General features: G+C 35.5%; 1 protein-coding gene across 3 annotated transcripts in view; it reads left to right on the top strand.

The window, feature by feature from the left end:
* LOC129952300 (uncharacterized) overlaps positions 1-20,772 on the top strand; it is a 37,755-nt gene extending 16,983 nt beyond the window's left edge. The window contains exons 2-10 of one of the 3 annotated variants that reach the window (XM_056064818.1): positions 9,556-10,961; positions 11,106-11,559; positions 11,649-11,785; positions 12,033-12,263; positions 17,967-18,078; positions 19,500-19,753; positions 19,921-20,059; positions 20,114-20,268; positions 20,332-20,772. In XM_056064818.1, coding sequence (XP_055920793.1) covers positions 10,454-10,961; positions 11,106-11,559; positions 11,649-11,785; positions 12,033-12,263; positions 17,967-18,078; positions 19,500-19,753; positions 19,921-20,059; positions 20,114-20,268; positions 20,332-20,447 — 2,106 coding nt within the window. In that variant the 5' untranslated portion in view covers positions 9,556-10,453 and the 3' untranslated portion in view covers positions 20,448-20,772. Of the gene's footprint in view, positions 1-9,555; positions 11,560-11,648; positions 11,786-12,032; positions 12,264-17,966; positions 18,079-19,499; positions 19,754-19,920; positions 20,060-20,113; positions 20,269-20,331 lie in introns of all 3 variants that reach the window. The other 2 variants (XM_056064817.1, XM_056064819.1) reach the window with 2 other exon arrangements.
* The last annotated feature ends 204 nt before the right edge of the window (positions 20,773-20,976 follow it).

The raw sequence follows: 20,976 nt of genomic DNA, 5'->3' as shown, positions 1-20,976 counted from the left end.
CAGTGGCGGTGATGGTGACGGTGACGATGACTGCGACGGATGGCGGCACCAGCGGCGACGTTAAAGATTTGTTATTAACAAAAAAGCTGATTGTTGTTGGGATAAATCAATCTGGAAGCACAACATCCTCATCGCTCATCTGCACTTCGTTACTTTTTTTTCCCCCATTTCCGCTTTTTTTGTTATATTTTGTGCATCATCTACATCGTCGTCGCTCGTGAGCCGTGAGTGTCGTACGCCATTTTTCATAGCTTCGTTAAGGCCATCTCACATACTACTACGACGACGACGACGACGACGCTAAAGTCGAAGTAAAAGTTTTCACTTTCCTTTTCACTGAAGCCGCCTTGAGCTTGTGCTTCACATCACGATGCCTATAAATAGATACTACCACGCTCTGCTCATGCAGAATAGCAGCTATGTTATTTGCAATGTTTTTGTTGTGCTGTAATACCTGGTTAGCTGCCTGTTTACTTGCTATACATACCTCTCCTCGTACTGCCTCTGCGCCTGCGCTCTGCCATTGACCGGACCGGTTCGATTCAGTTAGGTTTGGCTTGGTTTGAAACGCTTTGGCGTTGGCCAATCCGAAATCGGCCATAAGTAAATTGAAAATTCATTGCACTTTGCATTTATGCTTGTGGTTGTGTTTGGTCTTTTGAATGCGTGTATAACGTGTTTTTTCTTTGCACTTGAAAGGCAAGAACAGTTGAAATCGATTGATTAGGTTCATCTATGAATTAATTATTTACTTTATTGAAAGCTATTTTTTTTTTTTTGGATTTCATGATTATTTTATGAAGTAGTAAAAATTACGCTTCAGTGACATTTTTTGAACCAATGTTGAAATTTCAAAAATTTTAGTAAAAATGAGCAATACAAATGTCAAAACTTTAACACTGGCTTCTTAGTGTAATGGCTGTTCAACATACTGCATTCTTCAAGTTATCCGCATATTCAACAAAGACCTCTATAAAAGTTTGAAGAGTTGGGGTATGGTTCCAGTTTCCAATTGAATCTAGAGTGATGCATAAAACTCCAAACTTGATCTTGATACACATAGATTCTAAAATGCCTTAAGATTGGAAATCCAAACTATCCGATTAGTATCGGATATGCAGATAATTAGTAGAATTGAGGTCCGACACATTTAAATAGTAACTGGTGTTTATTTAACAGAAAAAGAACTTAAAATTGGCAACACTATTTTAACTGAAGGCCATTAAGTCAGCTGTCTAGTTTTTTATAGTTCAGTGTGGCATTTCAAAATGAACAGATTGACGCGATTCTGAAAAAAGGAGACCCTCTAAACTTCAATAACTATAGAGGCATCAGTTAACGTAACTTCGCTTGCAAAATCGTCTCTGCCGAAATATGTGAACGTCTTAAGTCCATCGTCAACAAGCTAATAGGTTATTAAGGATCAGTGTAGTATTAGACCAGGAAAGTCCACATTCGATCAAATATTCACATTACGGAAGATCCTGGAAAAAACCTAAGAACACCATCTTTTCATCGATTTCAAGGCCGCATACCTATGACAGCATCTACAGGGACGAGCTGTTTGTGTATGATGACCATGGAGAACTCAAACTGGTCCATAAAGGTTGGAAACAACTTAACAGAAACTTTCGATGTTAAAAAAGGTTTGAGACAAGGTGATGCGCTGTCATGCGATGTTCTTAACATCATACTTGAAAGAATACTGCAGAGCTCACACGTCAACACTAGAGGTACTATCTTTCAAAGGTCTGTCCAATTGATAGCATATGCTGATGACATTGACACAGTCGGAAGAAATCAGCGTGATGTCAATCTGGCTTTTGTACAAGGACACTGACCTAGTTAACAGAATTAAAGTCCAACGGCTTGGATGGATAGGTGATGTAGAGCGAAAGGATATAAAAGCCTCAGCCCGGAAGGTCTTCGAATCCAATCCCTAGGGACGGTGCACTTGAGAAAGATCGCGACTCAGGTGGCGCACCCAGGTGGGCGAGGACCTCAACCAACTTGGCGTGCGAACGTGGAATAGGGACGTGTTGGTTGAGGCCCAGGTCCGCCCCGGACTGTAGCGCCACCTTAAGTAAGTAAGTTAGTAAGGACTTCGTCTACCTACACTCCGCTGTAAACGCAGAAAACAATACCAGCGCAGAGATCCAACGAAGAATAACACTTGCTTCCCGCTATTTCCTTGGGCTTAGAGAGCAATTGAGTGGTAAAGCCCTCTTTCGACGGACCAAAGTGTCGCTATATAGGACCCTCATCATCCCCGTCCTGCTATACGGTGCAGAAGCATGGACTATGACAAAAGCGGATAAAAGCACCTTGGGTAGGTTCAAGAGAAAAGTTCTTCGTGTGATCCACGGTCCCGTATGCATCGAAGGGGAGTGGAAGAGAAGATGGAGCGACGAGCTGTACGGGCTGTAAGCGACGTAGACTTAGCCAGAAGAGTAAAAGTCCAACGACTAAGATAGCTGGGTCACGTAAAGAGCTTGAAATAGAATGCTCCGGCCCAAAAAGTCTTCGAATCCCCACAGGACAGCGTAGTAGAGGAAGACCACGAATCAGTTGGTGCGCACAAGTAGAAAGTGACCTCACCCAACTTCGTGCGTAAAACTGGAGGCATCTATCTAGGGACCGAGCTAGATGGAGAAGTTTGTTAAGTAAGGCCCTAGTTCACACAGAACTGTAGCTCCATCTTAAGTAAGTAAGTAAGTAGACTGACGCGACGCCTGGGTAACACTTTCAAATTGTTGAAAATCATGGTTTTCTTTGAAGCTCGTCTTCTGTTAAATGGATACGACAGTTAACAAAACTGCTGGAACTTTTCAAGTGTATACCATTAAATTCCAAAAAACTGACGGACTTGTGTTTTATTGGTTGGTAGAATAATTGGTCCATATACTTCCTTCAAAAACATTATAAAGCCCTGATTACTGCCTTTTTTGTTTATTAATTGAATAACCATGATGTGCAGGGTCTGTGATTTTAGAAACACAGCGGTGAGGTGCAAAATTGCACGTCACAAATAATTTATTGAAAGAAACGTTTGGTATTAGCATAGTCACATCTTGCAGATCCGTGAATTGACGTCCAAGATCGTACAATCTAACGCCGCTTGACTATGTTTTCTATTTCCTGTCTCGATATGTGATGGTGCTATAGTTTGTATCTCACATGTAGGACCAAAACGGTTGACTACTTAGAGGACATTATATGCTCCCAAACGTTGTAAAAAGTGAATGCAAATTGGACCTCCATATTAGAATACGTCAGAGCCAGTCGTGGCTATCATATAGTGTAAGTGTAAACAACCTTTTTTTTTAAAATATTTAGCTATTAAACCTTCATTTTCCTTTTGCTAACTAGTGAATTGCTAAATAGATTTTTTCTTAAAAACGACAATCGAAAGATGTCTAAAAAGTGACAGTTCGTGAAAATAAACAAAGCAAATACGATTAAATGGATCTATTAATTGAAATTCCCAACTCTTAATTGGATCATTCCATCCACTTCTCTTATAAGAACAATTGTACAGATGTCATATGAATTTAGGAAATTGATAAAAAGTTCAACTTTACCAAATTATTAAGAGTAGTAGAACCCTTGGCGTGATGATCAGGGTGGAGGTCTTGGGTTCTGCCATCTTAAAACTGTATGTTCACTGACAACATTACTCGCACAAAGGAATGGTTAAGAGTTGTAAATCAAAAGGCCCTAGTTCTAAACGGACTGTTGCGCCACCTAATTTGTTTTCTTTTTGAACTTTATGTTGGCAACACTATTTTAACTGGCGACTGGCAAGCTGTCAAGTGGTTTTTTTTTGGTGTGATTTGATATTTCAACATTTTTAGACTGATGCCAAAGAAATGCTTCCAAAATGTGAACATTTATTTAGAAAATCATGGTTTTATTTGAAACTTACTTTTTGTTGAATGGTTACGTCAATAAACAAAACTGCCATATTTATAGTGATTAAGGCCAATATTGAAAGACTTTGGCGAACAATTTTAAATAATTTTGTAAGGCCTTATCATTTTACTAAATACCAATCTAGATATTTAGCAATTTTTTTATTTAAGAATAATTGTACAGACGTCATTTATGTAGATTTATAAAATTGCTTAAAGTTAAAGAAGCCATTCCGTGATTTTAACTTAAGCAAATTGTTAAGAGATAAAAAGACGTTAAAATCGTTCAAAATTAGGTGAGTCACCTTAAAAGCTTAGTAAATTACAAAAATGGCATAAACATTTCTTAAATCGTTTAAAATTTTGGGGAATTTGTTTTTAAATTAAAGACGGTCTAATTGATTAAACCGTATTGTACTATAACGCAAAGTGTGTCCCGTGACTTCAGTGCCAGAAGTTGTATTTCATGTTTGTTTTTTTCTTGCAAAATGCACTCACTTTCGATTTCTTCCAGCTCATGCGGATGGACGGACATCGGATGCACGAGATAAACAACTCATCATCATAGTCATCATCATCGTGATCATCGATAGCTTGAAGCTCAAAGGAGGCTAAAGATGATGATGATCAGTTAGTTCAGTGTTGCGCATGATTCCGGAATATGACCAACCACAACTTGTGCTGGATTGGACTCTGTTTTCATACAAATGTGCAAGTGCACGAACGAAATGATGCGCTCTCCTATATGAACGTATGGCGGTTGTTTTCCGCAGAAACAAACCAAACACGCGCATATCAAATCGATTTCATAACAACTTTCGTTCCACAGCAGTAGTGTTGCAGGTATTAAGCCGTACGTCTTTTAATAGTAGCTGAAGGAGGAGTGATTATAAGCCTGATGGTTGTCATTATAAAGAAGGCCATAAATGGACACAAGTTTGGGTGCGCTAGTGCTTGCTGGTGCTTTGACTTGAAATAGGAGCCTTACAGGAGGAGCTCGTATTCATTTGGTATCTTTTCTCCTTGAAAAGCAATGCAAAATAACAAAACGTGTACAGATCTATGAAAGTTTACTTGGATACAGATTTATCAAATCAACTCGAGAGTTGAGGCCAATCACCCATTGCTAATACGACCATCATAAACCAACGCCTCTGTTTCTCTTCGATCATGGCTGACATTCGGTATGGAGAAGCTCCGATAATTATGCACATTAAGTTCCTTTTTTCTTGCTACCGTCCTGCAAACGATCATCGACTTGTTTATTACTCGCGTGCAGATTCACACCGTTCGTCGTTCCTCCATTTTGGAATGTCTAATGCGGCATGGGGCATATATTGTTGGTGCTGCGTTTATAAAGTAACGGCACCGATGTCGTAATTGATTGATATCGTACTTCAGTGCATCAAAAGCTGACTGACTGTCGTTGTCGTGTATAACTCGTTCCTCCAATAAATGTTGCTAAACGCAAAAGTTGGTATCGAGTGCTTCTGCTAATGATGATGATGATGATGATGGTTGGGCTTTGGTTGATGATGGTACAATAGCCACACAATCAAGCGGCAAGCGACAATAACTATAGCGCTATACTCTGCGTCGCTGCGTCGCTTCGCCTTCGCTGCTGCTGATGATCGTAATCACTCCGTCATCATTGGAGTTTAATACTCCCAATGAATGAAATAATAATAAAAAATTTAAAAAACAACAAATAATAATCAAAGAACTGAAAGAAAGGTGCGATAAACGATGATGAAGGAGAAAGAGTTAAAATGGAACACATCATCAGCGTCATTTACTGCAACTTAGACCAACGCAACGTCATGTCAGGCACAAGTTTAGTAATGATGATGGTGATGATGATGATGGAAGCACGTAATTATGCCCGATGTTGATTGTTGTTGATTTGTTGGTGTTTGGCAAATAAATGTTTCTGTTTTTCTGGTGGTGATGGAATGGAATGTTGGGCACACACATCAGTTTCACAACTATTTGCTTTGTTGTTTTGATTGATTTGCTAACGGCCTTGAGATGAGGTCGAATTAGAGTTATTTTTGTTGCATTTATCGAAGATAAAAAAAGGTTTTTTAAGCATTTATTTAAAATACCGTTGTTAACTATTTTTATTTTTTAATTCACGACTTGCTCTTGTATCCAAAGAATACAAAAAGAACTAAATGCTTTCAAACGCAGCACAGGTGAATTACTTACTTACTTATTTAAGGTGGCACTACAGTCCTTTGTGAACTAGGGCCTCACCCAACAAACTTCTCCATCGAGCTTAACCCCTAGCTACAGTTGAGTACAGCTGATTTAGATGAAGGAGTCACTTTTGAAATGAAAAAAAAAAATTCTGAATTATGTTGACATCGGGAGGATTACAAATTTGTCGCTAGGAGACTCTACCTTGCTGAAAGGGCTATGTAAGTGCCACATTGTCCTCAGCCCAAGGAAACGCTACCTCTTTCAAAACAAGATGTTATTTTCCCTTGTTCATAATATTATGGATTTGAAAATAGTTTTTTTGTATAACAGAAGTGAAAATGTGTTCTGAAGTCAACTCAACTTAAACATTATGTTTAAATTTGAATTCACTAACTTCTGAATAAACACTGATTTAATATTATAACAATTCGATGAATATAGGGGTTACAAATAAAACAAAGTCACTTCTTTTCTAATAATCTAATTGTTTAGTTGTTTCTTTCAAAATAAAGTACAGACTATGAAAAGTAAAGATGGAGATTGTCATTTTGTTTTGCACTCTAAATTAGCATTTATTGCAAAAAACATTTTGGTCCTTCGAGCCGGATTTCTAATGTTGGAAACAGACTCATACTGTGCGGAGAATGTGTCCCATGTATAAATATTCGATTGGGGTTGAGTGTTCACGAGGATTTATTTCAGTAATTTCTCCAGAATGACAATGAGACATATTTTGGGATTGAAATATTCATTCAGTGAGACATAAATGGGTTATAGATTAATTTTGAAGGTTTACCTTGATTGGTAATTTCATTAAGTTATTTATAAAATAAATTCAAAACTGCAGAATAAATGATTCAATTATTACCTTGTCTATGATTCTATAGGGGGAAGAACGGATACATAAAACATTTTATTTTTTTTTTACTATTGGAACAAAATAAGTAATTTTTCAAAAATGATACCAATTCACCGCAACTGACCTCAGCTGTAGACACTTGAGACCGAGCCCCCTTCAAAACTGATGAACTTCAAGTTGTCTTTGGTCTTCCAACGCGTCTATTACCCTGGGGATTCCATTGGACGGATTGTTTTGCTATATTGTCGTCAGGTTTCCTCAGTGTATGGCCTATCCAACGCGATTTCCGTTGCATGCTGCCTGCGTCCAATTATTTCTGTCCGGTCCTATTTCAAAGCTCAACGTTAGGTATGGTTTTCGGCCACCGGATCTTCAGATTAGAGCGCAGACAACTGTTAACGAAAGCTTGTAGTCTGTTGGCAGAGCATTTCCATGTTTCAAAACCATATAACAGCACTGATTTGACTTTGACTTGAAGAGTTTCAACTTGGTGCGTAGCGATATTTTGCTAGAGTTCCACACAGGAGAAAAGATTCCAATTGCACTACGGGCTTTGTTAATTCTACTGTTTCATCCAGGTCTGTTCCACCATCGAGAGCTATAATACTTATTAGATAATTAAACTACTCAACCTTCTCTATGGTCCCCTGACTTAGAATAACTTATGTGCTTTGGCCCGTGGTCATTACTTTGGTCTTATTTGTGTTAATCCTAAAGCCACCTACCTCTCCATTTAATCGCAGTGAATGACACATCTGATTTAAGCCTGCCGTGTTGTTAGCCATTAGACATATATCGTCAACATAATCTATGTGGCTAAACTTGTCAAACAGACTCCATTGGATACCGTGTCTTTCATTTGTACTCACCGTGGCAGTCAATCGCCAGCAAAAACAGAATTGGTGACAAGACATCTCCTTGTCTCACTCCTTGACGCACATTGAAAAAGTGTCCATTGTGCAACACAAATATCTTGCGTTGTTCTACGATTCTTTAATAACAGCGACAATTTTCTCAAGGATTCCTCGCACAATTAGCGATTTCCAGATGCATTCACCCGATTAAACGCCTTCTCAAAATCTACAAACATAAGGTGAAGCGGTGATTGGTACTCAGATGATTGTTCGAGTATGATTCGCAAGGTGTTGATGTGGCCGACGCACGATCAGCCGTTGCGAAACCCCGCTTGGGGCCTATTGAGGGTAGCCTCGATCCTGGACTTAAACCTCTTGAGAATAATAGTTGCCATTTACTTCGGAAAACCGATAGAACTGTGATACCGCTGCAGTCCAGTCCCTTGGGTAAGTTTCTCTCTCCCAGACAGCCTGCACGAGTTTAAGCAAAATACGGGAAGCTGCCTCAGGGTCTGCTTTTAAGAATTCTGCGGGAATACCATCAAGTCCAGCTGCTTTGTTTTTCTTTAGAAGAAGTATCGCATTACTTAAAACTGAATGTTTTGATTGAATTAGAATTTAAATATATTATTTTTTTTTATACGAGCTTCATGTAGAAACCGTGCGAAATGCGAAAATAAAAGTAATTTGATAATAATATGAAACACAATGTTATTGTTAATAGTATTTTTTTATCAAATTTTATTTTCATGTAAAATTGGTTTTAAGAACTTTGAGTTATTTGCATCAACTGTAAGAAACTAAATTTTTGAATTTCCCATCAACACGTTTACATAAACTCCTAGGGAGAACATTTTTTTTTGTTGTATTTAAACATAGAGAGACTAACTAAGTTTAGATGAACTTGATAACAAAATTATTGAAACCCACCATGTACAGCTTTAAAACATATATTTTGTTTGTCCAAGTCTAGTGTATATAAACTTAAAACTAAGTTGCTAACCCGTGTGATTCTTACGTTGGCGTAGCCTTGGCTTCGTAAAACAAGCAATTTTACAATATTCCAGAAATGGCAACCATGCAATGCTAATTGCTTTGAATAGAAGTATTTAAAATTCTTTAAGTATGTCACACTTTTTGAACCATAGTTGATAGTTTGAGTTTTCGAAGCACCATACTCTAAGAAATTTTTGATAGCGCATTTAAAGAATCTAACAACTCAATCCAATTTTAGGTAATTTAGACAATATTCGTCTACGAGTCCTTAATTTAGAAAATGTTTTGATACTAAAAATATACAAAAAATAGCTCCAAAATATGCTATAAATTACAATCACACACATCATGACGGAATTCTAATTTTGACTATTCAGAAATCAAGAGTCGTTAATTTGTAACTTTAAGCTCCAAAAGGTTTATAAGAATAACACTGTTTTTGAAACCAAATTTGATATTTCATAGCATTAATTAGGATACAAACGTGCGGATTCTTTTTCAAGAAAATCTGGAGGCCAAATATCCTACTTTTATACAATAATAAAATTCTTAGTTTTTAAATTAAATTTCCATTATTAAGAATTTCTCTATAAGACTTTCGTAAGGAATTTTTAATAAAACCAATAATTAACTGAAACCAATTTTACTCTTTTTTGAAATTATAACAATTACATTATCAACTTCTATCAACAGCAATTTCGATAACCAGTATTGTTTCGTTTTTTAATTTCAGATTCCACAAAGAAATCTTTGGAAAATATTATAATCACAACATCACATTCATATGCTATATGGGTTCACTAACCGTCACTAAATGTTGTATGCAATTTGATAGCACTGGAGGTGAAATTTTCCATCGCAACGAACAACAACCACCAATTAAATCCAACCAACAACATCGCTTCCAACAAAAAGTCTTTCCATCTGCACTTTTTTTCCAACTTGCAACTAACAAATTTCAATAACAAAATAGCAATTTTACCTCCGCATGTGTAATCGGTAGTTGCACCACACGAAATCCAAAACACCAAACAAAACCACCCAACTCAAGCAACAAAGCAAAAATTAAAAATAAAACCTGAATCACTGAACTGACGACAAGTTTAAAACGACTACATAGCCGACTACGACGACGCCGCCGCCGAGGAGGATCAACTCACTTAACATCAAAACGCGAACACGACTTACCATCATACCACCAGCACGAGATATCCCCAAGACCAGGTACAAATCAGTGCAAGTGGAAACGTTAGTTGCACCTCAACTGGGTGCTATCATCATCATCAACAACAGCGAGTCAAGTCCATTGACTCTGTGGTCTATACAGTGCTCTTGGCCAGAGCTAGCTTAAGATCAAGATCAATATCAATATCAACATTAACATCGCGATACCTGAACAAGTGCTGCCACTAATAATTGGTTTTTCCCCTGTTACCAGTTGGGCCATGAAACTATGACGAGCATCGAGGAAGGAGTTCTTGAGCACGAATAAACGGAAACGTTATGAACTGGTGCGCACCATCACTTACAACACTCAAAATCTCACAAAATTGAATCGAACCCTTAAGACGCGCGCCGTCGCCGTACTACTACTACTCTATACAACACTCCTCAACTGACCTCGATGTAAGATGTTAGAATCCAACAAATGGCGTTTCCTAACAATTGTTGCCGGTCTGATATTAACCAACGCAATCGACAGTCCCGTGCGGACGGGTCAAATCCGCTCTCTTGCCGACCACAGCCAGTACCAGCGAGCTGCCAGTGGCCAATCTCAAAGTACTCCCTGGTTGACTGGTGGGACACAGCGGTCAGCTAGAAATCTTTACGCCCCATTCAATGTCTTCCCCAAAGTGGATGACGTGAGCTTCCCTCGCATGCATCGCAGATCCGACGGAAGCGTTGTCCAGTCCTTCGGAGCCTACCGAAATGGCAGAAGTGCCCAGCGGAGGTCTGACGATGCGTCACAGATTGTGTTCCAACAATCGCCAGAGAACCAGACGAAAACCGGAAGGAGCTACGTCTACATTCCCCTAGCGCAGGGTGGTCACAATGAGGCCTTGCCAAAGCGGAATATCACTTTCGGACAGATTCGACCACCGACGATGGATGACCAGGTCCCAGTAGAGGGCTTCAACGGTGAGTTGTTCGTCAATGAAAGAACAGAACGAAGTCCCCAATCGGAAGATAAGATCGACGTCGATGACTTGTCAGGGCGTCGCATAGGCTTCCAATTCCCCAACAGCTATAGCCTTAACACTGACTTCCCCTTCCACCCACAAGGCTATCGCGAAGACAATCCCATTTTCACTGACAGCGGATCATATGAGCGGCCTTACAGCGAAGAAAACCTTGATGGCTCTAACAGCGGTCATACCGTAGAATTCCCTGGCTCGAGTGCCAATTCAAAACCCTACTCCGGAAAGTTGTACCGTGATGAGGTCACAAAGTTCGGGGACGTCAATGGTCCCATTGCAGCCGCGCCGCGACCTCAACGAGGTATTTTCTTCGGTGATAGTGAGCGTGACCATCGGACGGGACCACGTCCCTTCGCTCCACCAAAGATATTCACCGAGTACAATGACTTCGGTAATGACTATGCCGGATCACGGAAGTCCCGCTACTATCCTTTCAAGTCGTCGCGATCTCCCCGGGTGGTGTTCCCCGTGAATGACAATCTCGGAACGACGAGCACGAGTGGCAGCGGAGCGTACTTTAGCGACAACGTGGCCTTTAGGTAAAAACAAAAAACACACAAAATCACTTGACGTTGTTTTCGTCACTCATAGAATCATTTACTTGCGTTATTCTTCTTGTTCCGTGTAGAGATCAGAACTTTGGCTTGAATGAGTTGTCGGCCATTCAAGAGGTGCGCAATGAGTTCGGACTCCAAGAAATAGATGGGGTTAGTGTGGACAGCGAAAATACTGGAGCCCAATCGGCCAGCACTTTCAAGGAGAAAGGTAGGAGGATCAAAGTTCTTTGTTTCATTTCTTTTTTTAAGTAGTTTTTCTCTCTCTCATTCTCACAATCTTCATTGCGCTTTTTCTTAACTTCATCTCATTCTTTTTTACTGCATTCTTTCATTTTTCGCTTTCAATCACACATTTCTCACATTTGCTTTTTTGAAAATAAAAAAAAAGAAAGAAAGAAAAAAACAACAATTTTTCTTGAAACTTTTGGTATTGAAAATTATAACAATTTTTACAGTTGATACGAGTACTGATTTAGAATGTCAAGGCCGCGGTGGTACTTGTGAGTTCTTTTTGGGTTGTTGGATGACAGGTGGTCTCCTGCAAGGGACCTGCGATGGAATATTGCGTGGATGCTGTCATCGGACAGCAAAATCGACAAATTTAAAAACCTCCGAATATGTTAGTTCGACTGTTGATTTGACAAATCTTCCAAACAAAAACTATGGACCAGTTTTGAATGATCCCAGTGAGTGTGTTGGCAATGATAATAATTGTTTTTTGACTATAGTGATGGTGTTTCTGTAGTTTTTTTATTTTTGAAAAGCTTTGATAAGTTATCACACCATACTTAGCATGTTTCTGTTGTTGATAATACATTTTTTTCCTTCAAACTTTCTTTTTTTAAATAAAGTCTACAACCTGAGTCTGGTTGTTGGATTTTCTAGGGTTTTTTAAAGTTGTAGGCACTTTTTTCAAATTTTTTCAGAACGTTTAATTGGTGAAAATAGCAGTTTGGAATTCTAGCTAATTTTTGTTTCCATTAGAGAAAATTTCTTAAAGGAATGCTTTTTGAAACCAAAGCATTTTTACCTTTTAATTAGAATAATTGTAAGTACAAAGTTTACAAAATTGATTTCATTGCTAAAAGTTGACATTATTTGTGTAGTTAGGGGCTAGCAACCCTAAAAGTTCTGTGTCGTGCTTTCAAAAAATATAGGCACAGATCCTTAAATGTACAAAAGTCAAGACAATGTTTTGAAACTCTGTGTACCACTGTTTTAAGTGTGACGTTTAATCAGAACACTTTAAGTTGTTGTCAATAAGTTTTTAAGATTGTTAGGTTTAAGGTGTCAGTCCTAGAATCACTCGTTTTGACTCAAGCTTTAATAAAATCGAAGTAACAGAAACGCAGGAAGAAAAAAACTATGTTTTGGAACTTGGTCTCATTCGTTTTGATTAAGATTCTTAGGAATCGAATAAAAGTAGATAGCGAAGAAAGATGCTATCAAAAATTGGTCACTTTTAAGTTTCAATACTGCAAGAACCAAACGATTTAGCTAAGAAAAACGAGACGGTTCAAAAACAAGCCCAAAAGTTGATAATTGAATCTGTCTTGAATTCGGACAAGTTGGAGTTGCTAACAATTTTTTCAATTTGTATTCAATTAATAATTATCACATTTCAAAACCCTCAAATTGTCACGAACCAATAATGTCGTGTTTGCAATTACCCTTTAATATCCATAGTAAAGATGTTTACATTGCCAGTTGGTGTAAATGTTCGTCTTCAGAACTCCTTTATGTCTTTTGTCAGTCTTTGCACAAAAAGTGAAAGTAATTATTGCATTTAAATAAGTAATAAACAGTTTTGCTAATGTTAAAACATTTATTTTATGTTAAACCAGGAATTTAAAACCACCGACACCGACACTGACTTAAAATTTCCTTAGATTTATAATTTTACGGGAGAGTACCTATATAATCGTGATGTTGAAATAAGACATCAAATTATTACGGATATAAAAGAAACAATTATGAATAAGAAGAAATAATACGTAATTAAAATAATTAAATTAGCATGCAATATATTATAACACGTATAATATGTTATGTTTGATTATATTTATGTTTTAATACTGTTTTAACAACAAATTGCACTCATTATGTTCATTTTTAATGCAGAAATTACTCATAAAATAACAAACAATTTTAAATTTAATTATATATGTTTTTCTGTCTTTTTTGCACACTTTTTTAACTTTAAGTTTAATTAAAATGAAACATTTGTCATGCCCGAACAAAATAATTACTACAAAACAAAATAAGTTTGAAAAAATAAAAACGAAAATTTACAACTTCCCGCATCTTAATATTGAATTCAACATTTTGACATTTCTCGAAGAATCGAACAACTTCAAATTAATTTTGTTTTACATACAAAATCATTAAAATGTGATGAAAAGAATTACCAAACAATTTAGTGGGGTCTTATTTGTATCAATTACAGTTCTCAATACAATTTTTATCCGCCATAACTGCAAAATTAAACAGAAATTTAAAATCAAATTTCAATTTTTTTATCGAAGACAACTTTTAAAAAAATCGACAAAAATTATGTACTTTTACAATAATTCAATATTACGAAAAATTAAGTTGTTAACATAAGGTGACATTTTTAGGAAAATGTTTATTTTAATTAATTTTATAAAAAAAAATTAAAAACTACTTAAAATTGATGAGACATTTCTAAGAGCATTCACTTCAGAATTATTTCATTTAATACTAAACGTATTTTTTAGTATTTGGTAAATTTTTAAGAAATTTACATTTAATATTTAGAAAAATAAACTCAAGCTTAAATTAAAAACAAAAATATTCTAATATTTCAAATACCTCAACCAGAAAATAGAAAATAGGTTTTCAAACTTGCAATTAATTTTTTCTTTTCCTACTGTTCTTGAAGGCTCAAGTTCAAATCCAACTTAAAAATAAGTCTATCTTAAGATTTAAAAAAAAAATTGTTTGCTGGTTATCATTTTGAGGCTATGATTTATCATTATTTTCAAAATATACGATTTCTATCTGAAAAATGATTGCTTTTTAACTTTTCAAATAAGAACTTGGCTTATTACTAGAAAATATCAGGTGCAAGTTGTCAAAGACACCAATGGAAAGTTATCAATCAGATTATTTTTTGTAAAATTTGTAAAGCACTGTGAAACCTTCCAGAATTGGTTTGGTGCAATCAATAGATGAATATAATAGACATTTGTTGATTTAAAACTGTCTAAAGTCTATTTTAGACAATTGTTATTTTAAACATTTCGCAGGACGTTTTTGTAATCCTTCCGATTTGTCAAATTGAATATTTCGATATTTCTCGAAGTTTCATGGTCCCAGAACCTAAATCCATGGTTTTTAGAAAGATGTATATTTGTCCGTTCATCTTTTTACTTCGTTATGTCAGGAATACCTTTTATTCGTCGGACATATCTCTAAAGCTAGCAGATATATCGACTACATACAAATGTAGTATTTAATAAAAGCAAGCTATTTAGTGAGTGATTTTTTTAAATACAGAAATTTAATTAAAAAAGGGAAACATTTAGTTCAACTAAATAAACTAAAAAAACGAACTAATAACGCTGGAAACTCCAATCAATTTTTTTTATAAATTTCAAGACATTTTTACAAGAAAAGAAGAAACTAAAAAAACGCTAAATATGTTTTCAAACTGTTAATTTTATCTCATAAGAAATATTAACATTAGTAAGTTTCCTAAACCAATTTTAATGTACGGTGTGGCAGTATGGTGGACTGCTATAAAAAAAAAGCTATAAACCGCGACAAAATATATAAAGTCGAACGTTCAACTTACCTATGTATAAGCAAATCGCTCGCACTACACCCCTTTCTACCTAATACCCCTTGATATATTTAGCAAACATATATCTGCAAGCTCTGTTATTCGCCTCAAAGTGGATTAAATACAACATTGGCCACACCGTAATTCTTAGGTATTTAGAATCAATTCTTTATCGCACAGACTAAAACATCCCCCAACTGCAATTCGACAGAAACTTCTAGATTTCCATGAATTCTAGATCGTTCTGGGAGGATAGGGCATTCCTGGAAGACGAGTCAATCCATTTTTATGCAGATGGTTCAAAAACAAAAAAAGGAGTTGGTAGAGTTGTGTACTCTGAACGACTGAAATTAAGTCTCCACCTTCCACCTTCCCAATCATTGTTTTCAGGTGGATCTTTTGGCGATAAAAGAAATCTTGTCGGGGCTTTAAAAAAACGTGATACCAACATCTGATATCTGTATTTTCTCAGTTAGTCAGGCCGCTATCAAATCTTTGGACTCGGTCTTCACAAACTCTACACAACAGTTTAATATTCACCTTTCCTGACATTATAGGAAATTGTAAGGCAGACGAATTCGCCAGTATTGGTACAGTACAACCCCTTCAACGACGTTTGCGTAATGCTGGCATTCCAAACGCGAAATATGAACTATTGCTAATGCAAAGCGCTTTAAAGAAGGCAAACATCAGATGGAATAACAATACCACATGTCAGCTCATAAAAAATATCTGGCTACGCTAGGTTTAAAGAGCTCAGTCTTCCACATCAAGTGTGCAAGACAGGCTTTTTAAAAAACGCAAAAAAAACTTTATTTGCTATTTAACTTTTCAAGGCTATGTTTCGTAACTATATTTACTGCCTATGATTTATATCTAGTTTGTGCCTGATTACTAGAAGAATTGTCAAAGACGCAAGTTGTCAAGGGCACCAATGGGAAGTTGTAAGTCAGCTTTTGTTGTTAAACTTTCCAAGCAGTTCCAAATTTGAGCCAAATCGGTTTGGGGGAGTAAATAGAAACATTTAGCAGACATTAAAGTGGTCTAAGATTTCCTAAATTTCATATCAGGCTATTGCTATAAAGACTTATTTTTAACTTCTCAACAAAGGAAATTATTGTAATCCTCAAATTTGTTTGACATTTCTCGATGTTTCAAAGCCTCCGAATTAGTTTTTGAAAAGATGAATATTTGTCCGTATATCTCAGAACTTGCTCGCATGTCAGAAATACATTTTTTAGTCGGTCATATCTCAAGAACCAGCAGAGATATTGACTACAAACAAGTTTCATGCTTAATAAAAACAAGATATTCCAAAAATTCTTTTAAAGAAAAAAGTAGGTGTATTTTTAATATAGAAAATAAGTTTAAAAAGGTAAATTTTTAGTTGAACAAAAAATACCTCCACGAACCAAAAATGCCATTGCCTTCAAATCATTTTCAAGACATTTTTTAAGGGAAATTACAAACTAATAAAATGTCACTTAAAATTATTTCAAATTTATCATTTAATTTCATACAAAATATTTGGCAGTTTCTTCAAACAATCCAATTAGTAGCGTTTTTAATTTATTTAGCGTCTTGAATATTTGGCCAGAAAACAGTTTAAGCTTCAAGTTTTTATAACTTACTTTTGAAGTACTTATTTAAAAAACATTGGCTCACAAAAAAATCGTTTGCAAATATTTTAGGGGCTAATAGGAAATTGTCGACCCCTATTATCTTAAATTTTGTAATGTAAAATAGTTTTAAACAATTCTTCGAGTTGCTAGAAAAAGTATGAATATTATACAGGTTCAAAACTTCCTGTTTTAGTTTGATCTTAGGTAATTATAGTTCTATGAATTATATTTTGAGTTTTTATTTTTATAAAAAATAGTTTAAAGTTTATAAACAAACTTTTAAATCAACAAACTTCTGAAAAGTTGAAAACACATATACGTAAGTGAGAAATATCAGTTCAAAAATGAAAAATAGAATTTCGAACAATTTGGTTTACACTCTGTTTTAAAGCACCCAGAATTTCGATCAAATCAAAATCAAATTTGAATAATAAGAAACGTGTTCTAATTTTTACAACTAAAAAGAAACATGCTTCGTTATTAATAAAAAAGTTCTTTATTTTTGGAAAACTAAATTTAAATTCAATTCAATAAAAAAAGTTAAAAATAAATAATAATTTTAGACAAAAGTCCAAAATTGCATTGCATGGTCAAATTTTGCACTTAAAAAAATACAATTTTAATTTATTGTTCTCAATATTGGCTTAGTGTGATTTTGGGTTTTGATGCTTAACTTTACTGGGATTCGCTACTTTAAAAGCAGGTTAATAGTTTTTGTTATTTTTTTTGTTTTTGGAAGATCGTTTGGTTTAAAGTTTATTTTTGGGAGTTTGTTAGCATCACGGTTATTCCATGAAGTAGTTGGAGCTTGGAGGTGTTTTTTTTGGATCGAGCTTAACCTTATTATATAAAAATGCATGTAGTGTTGTGAAAATAAAAACAAATTGTGCTTTAACTCGTGGATTATAATTTTCGAATGACTTTTCAAATAGCAATTTTAATATAATTGAATATTTTTACAGGTTGTGGTATATCATTGGCTAAACAAGCTGCCCAACGTCGAATTGTGGGTGGTGATGATGCTGGATTTGGATCTTTTCCATGGCAAGCATATATTCGAATCGGATCTTCAAGGTAATTTTTATCAACACAATTAAATAAATTATACACAAAAAATAATTATCACTTTCACTTCAAATTACACACAAACAGAAGTTGATTGAAATTCTGATTGGCATTGAAATTATAGACACGATAAAATAAACATTTATCTCATCTCGATGTTCAATTTTGTAAAAAAAATATAAAAGATTACAATAGACAGAGGAGTGGTATCGAAAAGATTCAATGTCATTAACTGCGACGTCAATTGATTTGTGCGATGACAGATAGACGAAGAAAGTGTTTCTTCTAATTGTCTCTTCGAATTTATGGATGGCATTTTATTTCATTTATTTGTCAAATCAAAGAAATTATTGTGTAGGAGTTGGGAATATTTATTTGCTTTTGACTTTTGCTGTTAAGAGGGAGAGAATTCGAATAAAAATACCTTAAGTGAAATCTTGAGGGAAGATTATTGAAAATTTGTTGTGCTCCTTGCTATTCCTGGCTGCACGCCATAAATTTGTCCAAAGCTGGATAACACTTTAATAACGCTCAGTTCAGTTGACGAAATTACTCCAACAGCATATATTTTAATCCAAAATGTAAGGTAAAAGTTTATTTATGCAAAGGGAAAAGAGTAAAGGTCCAAGTACTATTCCCTGTCGGGAACAGCTGCTTATGGAGAAAAAGCACTCGCTTTCTATCATGAAGATGTGATTGCCGATAATTCACAGGAAAGTATTAAAATTTATTGGTCTAAAAGTCCTGAAAATGTGTTTTGCTTTGCCTAGGTTCCTTTTGATATCTTCACAAAAAAAGTTAATAAGAATCTTGATTTAATTTGTTTGTTATCATAAATATTCTTATTAAGAGTTACATGTCAATAATTTCGACTAATGTCTTATTTACCCTGATCCATACTTTTTTTCTTCACACATTTGTGTTATGCTTTGGTATTTTATGATATATTAGAGACTCTATGTTTTATAATATAACATTCCTCTATAAGCTTTATAATGAAGATAACGTTTAACATGAGGTATTTTTATTGGAATTTATAAAAGAGCTAGCTAAAGTTATAAGTAATGTAGTATGGTATTCGTGAATAATGCTGATGCACCAATAAACAATAGGCATCCATTTATCTTGTCTCCTCTCAAGAAGTCTCGACTTGAAGAGCCCGCGTCTAGCCCATCCTTACCTAATTCAACATTAAACAAACAAATCACTTAAACGTTTCTTTCTTCTTTGCCTCAACGTCAACATACCATCATCACACTTTGTTTTGTTGTACCAAAGACCACCAGACCACACCACATCACTATCAGACCAAATTACGATACCTATGGCTAACTTACAGTTAACATCGGAGAGACTAAACGCAACACAACAACATGGACAATTAACTCTTATTTTATGCTGTGTGCTCTTCTTTTTTTTGTTTTCTTCAGATGCGGCGGTTCGTTGGTATCACGAAGACATGTCGTCACCGCTGGACACTGCGTGGCTCGTGCCACACCGCGTCAAGTGCATGTAACACTGGGCGATTACGTGATCAATTCAGCGGTTGAGCCATTGCCAGCTTACACATTCGGGGTAAGGCGCATCGATGTTCATCCGTACTTCAAATTTACGCCGCAAGCAGATCGCTTCGATGTTTCCGTATTGACACTGGAAAGACCGGTCCACTTCATGCCGCATATTGGTATATTAATTGAGTTTTCTCTGTTTTTTATTTTTGTTTGTCTTTTTTGTCTTCACAATGTAAAATAATTAATTATCCTTTACTCCTGACAACCGACGTCGACGACGGACTGGTTCCTTGGCTTCATTTAAACAAATTGATAAATCTCTAAAAATAAAATATTGAAGCTCCAATATGCTTGCCAGAGAAAAACGAAGACTTCCTGGGAAAGTTTGGATGGGCTGCCGGATGGGGTGCTCTCAATCCTGGATCGAGGCTAAGGCCAAAAACTCTGCAAGCCGTAGACGTTCCAGTCATAGAGAATAGGTTTGTGAGTTATTGAGGTTTCGACAGCGAGCTAACTTGATTTTCTTCCCCTAGAATCTGCGAGAGATGGCATCGCCAGAACGGGATAAATGTTGTTATTTATCCCGAGATGTTGTGTGCCGGATATCGTAATGGTGGCAAGGACTCCTGCCAAGGAGACTCCGGTGGACCGCTAATGCATGAAAAGAATGGTCGATGGTATTTAATTGGTGAGTTCATTTTGTGCTTTTATATTTTTTAACTTAACTTACCTTATTTGTATATTTTCATAGGTGTGGTCTCAGCAGGATACTCGTGTGCATCACGTGGCCAGCCAGGAATCTATCATCGGGTGCCGTTTACAGTCGATTGGATATCATATGTCGTTGGACTGACAACACAGCTCTAAAATGATAGAGCTGATGAAGAACTTATCTGATGTTGTTATTATTTATTTTGTTAAATGATTAATTTAATTCTATAATTTATTCCAAAAGTGTCCTTTTTCTGTACTAAATAGATAGAAAAACAAAAAACAAAACTCCATTGTGACTTCATAATGTCTGATACTAAAATGGTTCTTATCTCCCTTTAAGTTTAAATTATTTTAATGATTTCGTTAAATAAAAAAAAACTTGTAAATACTTTGTCTTCAAAAAACTATAGATACACCTAATCAAAGTTAGATTAAACAAAACAACAAAAAAAACTAAAAATGTTATCCTAATTGTGATTTTTATTATTACATAATATTTTATAAATGATTTATGATTTATTCTTAAACAAAAATATCAATATTTTATAATTATTTTTAAAGTCAAGATATAATTAAGATTTTATTTATGTAAATATAAACAAAAGTTGATAATATAGTAATGTTTGTTTTTTTTTATTATTATTTTTTGATCTTGAAGAGAAAAGTTCTGAAGAAAAAAAAC

This window comes from Eupeodes corollae, chromosome 3 (assembly GCF_945859685.1).
Source record: "Eupeodes corollae chromosome 3, idEupCoro1.1, whole genome shotgun sequence".
In the NCBI taxonomy this organism is placed as follows: Eukaryota; Metazoa; Arthropoda; class Insecta; order Diptera; family Syrphidae; genus Eupeodes; species Eupeodes corollae.
This window is presented reverse-complemented; position numbering and strand designations above follow the sequence as displayed.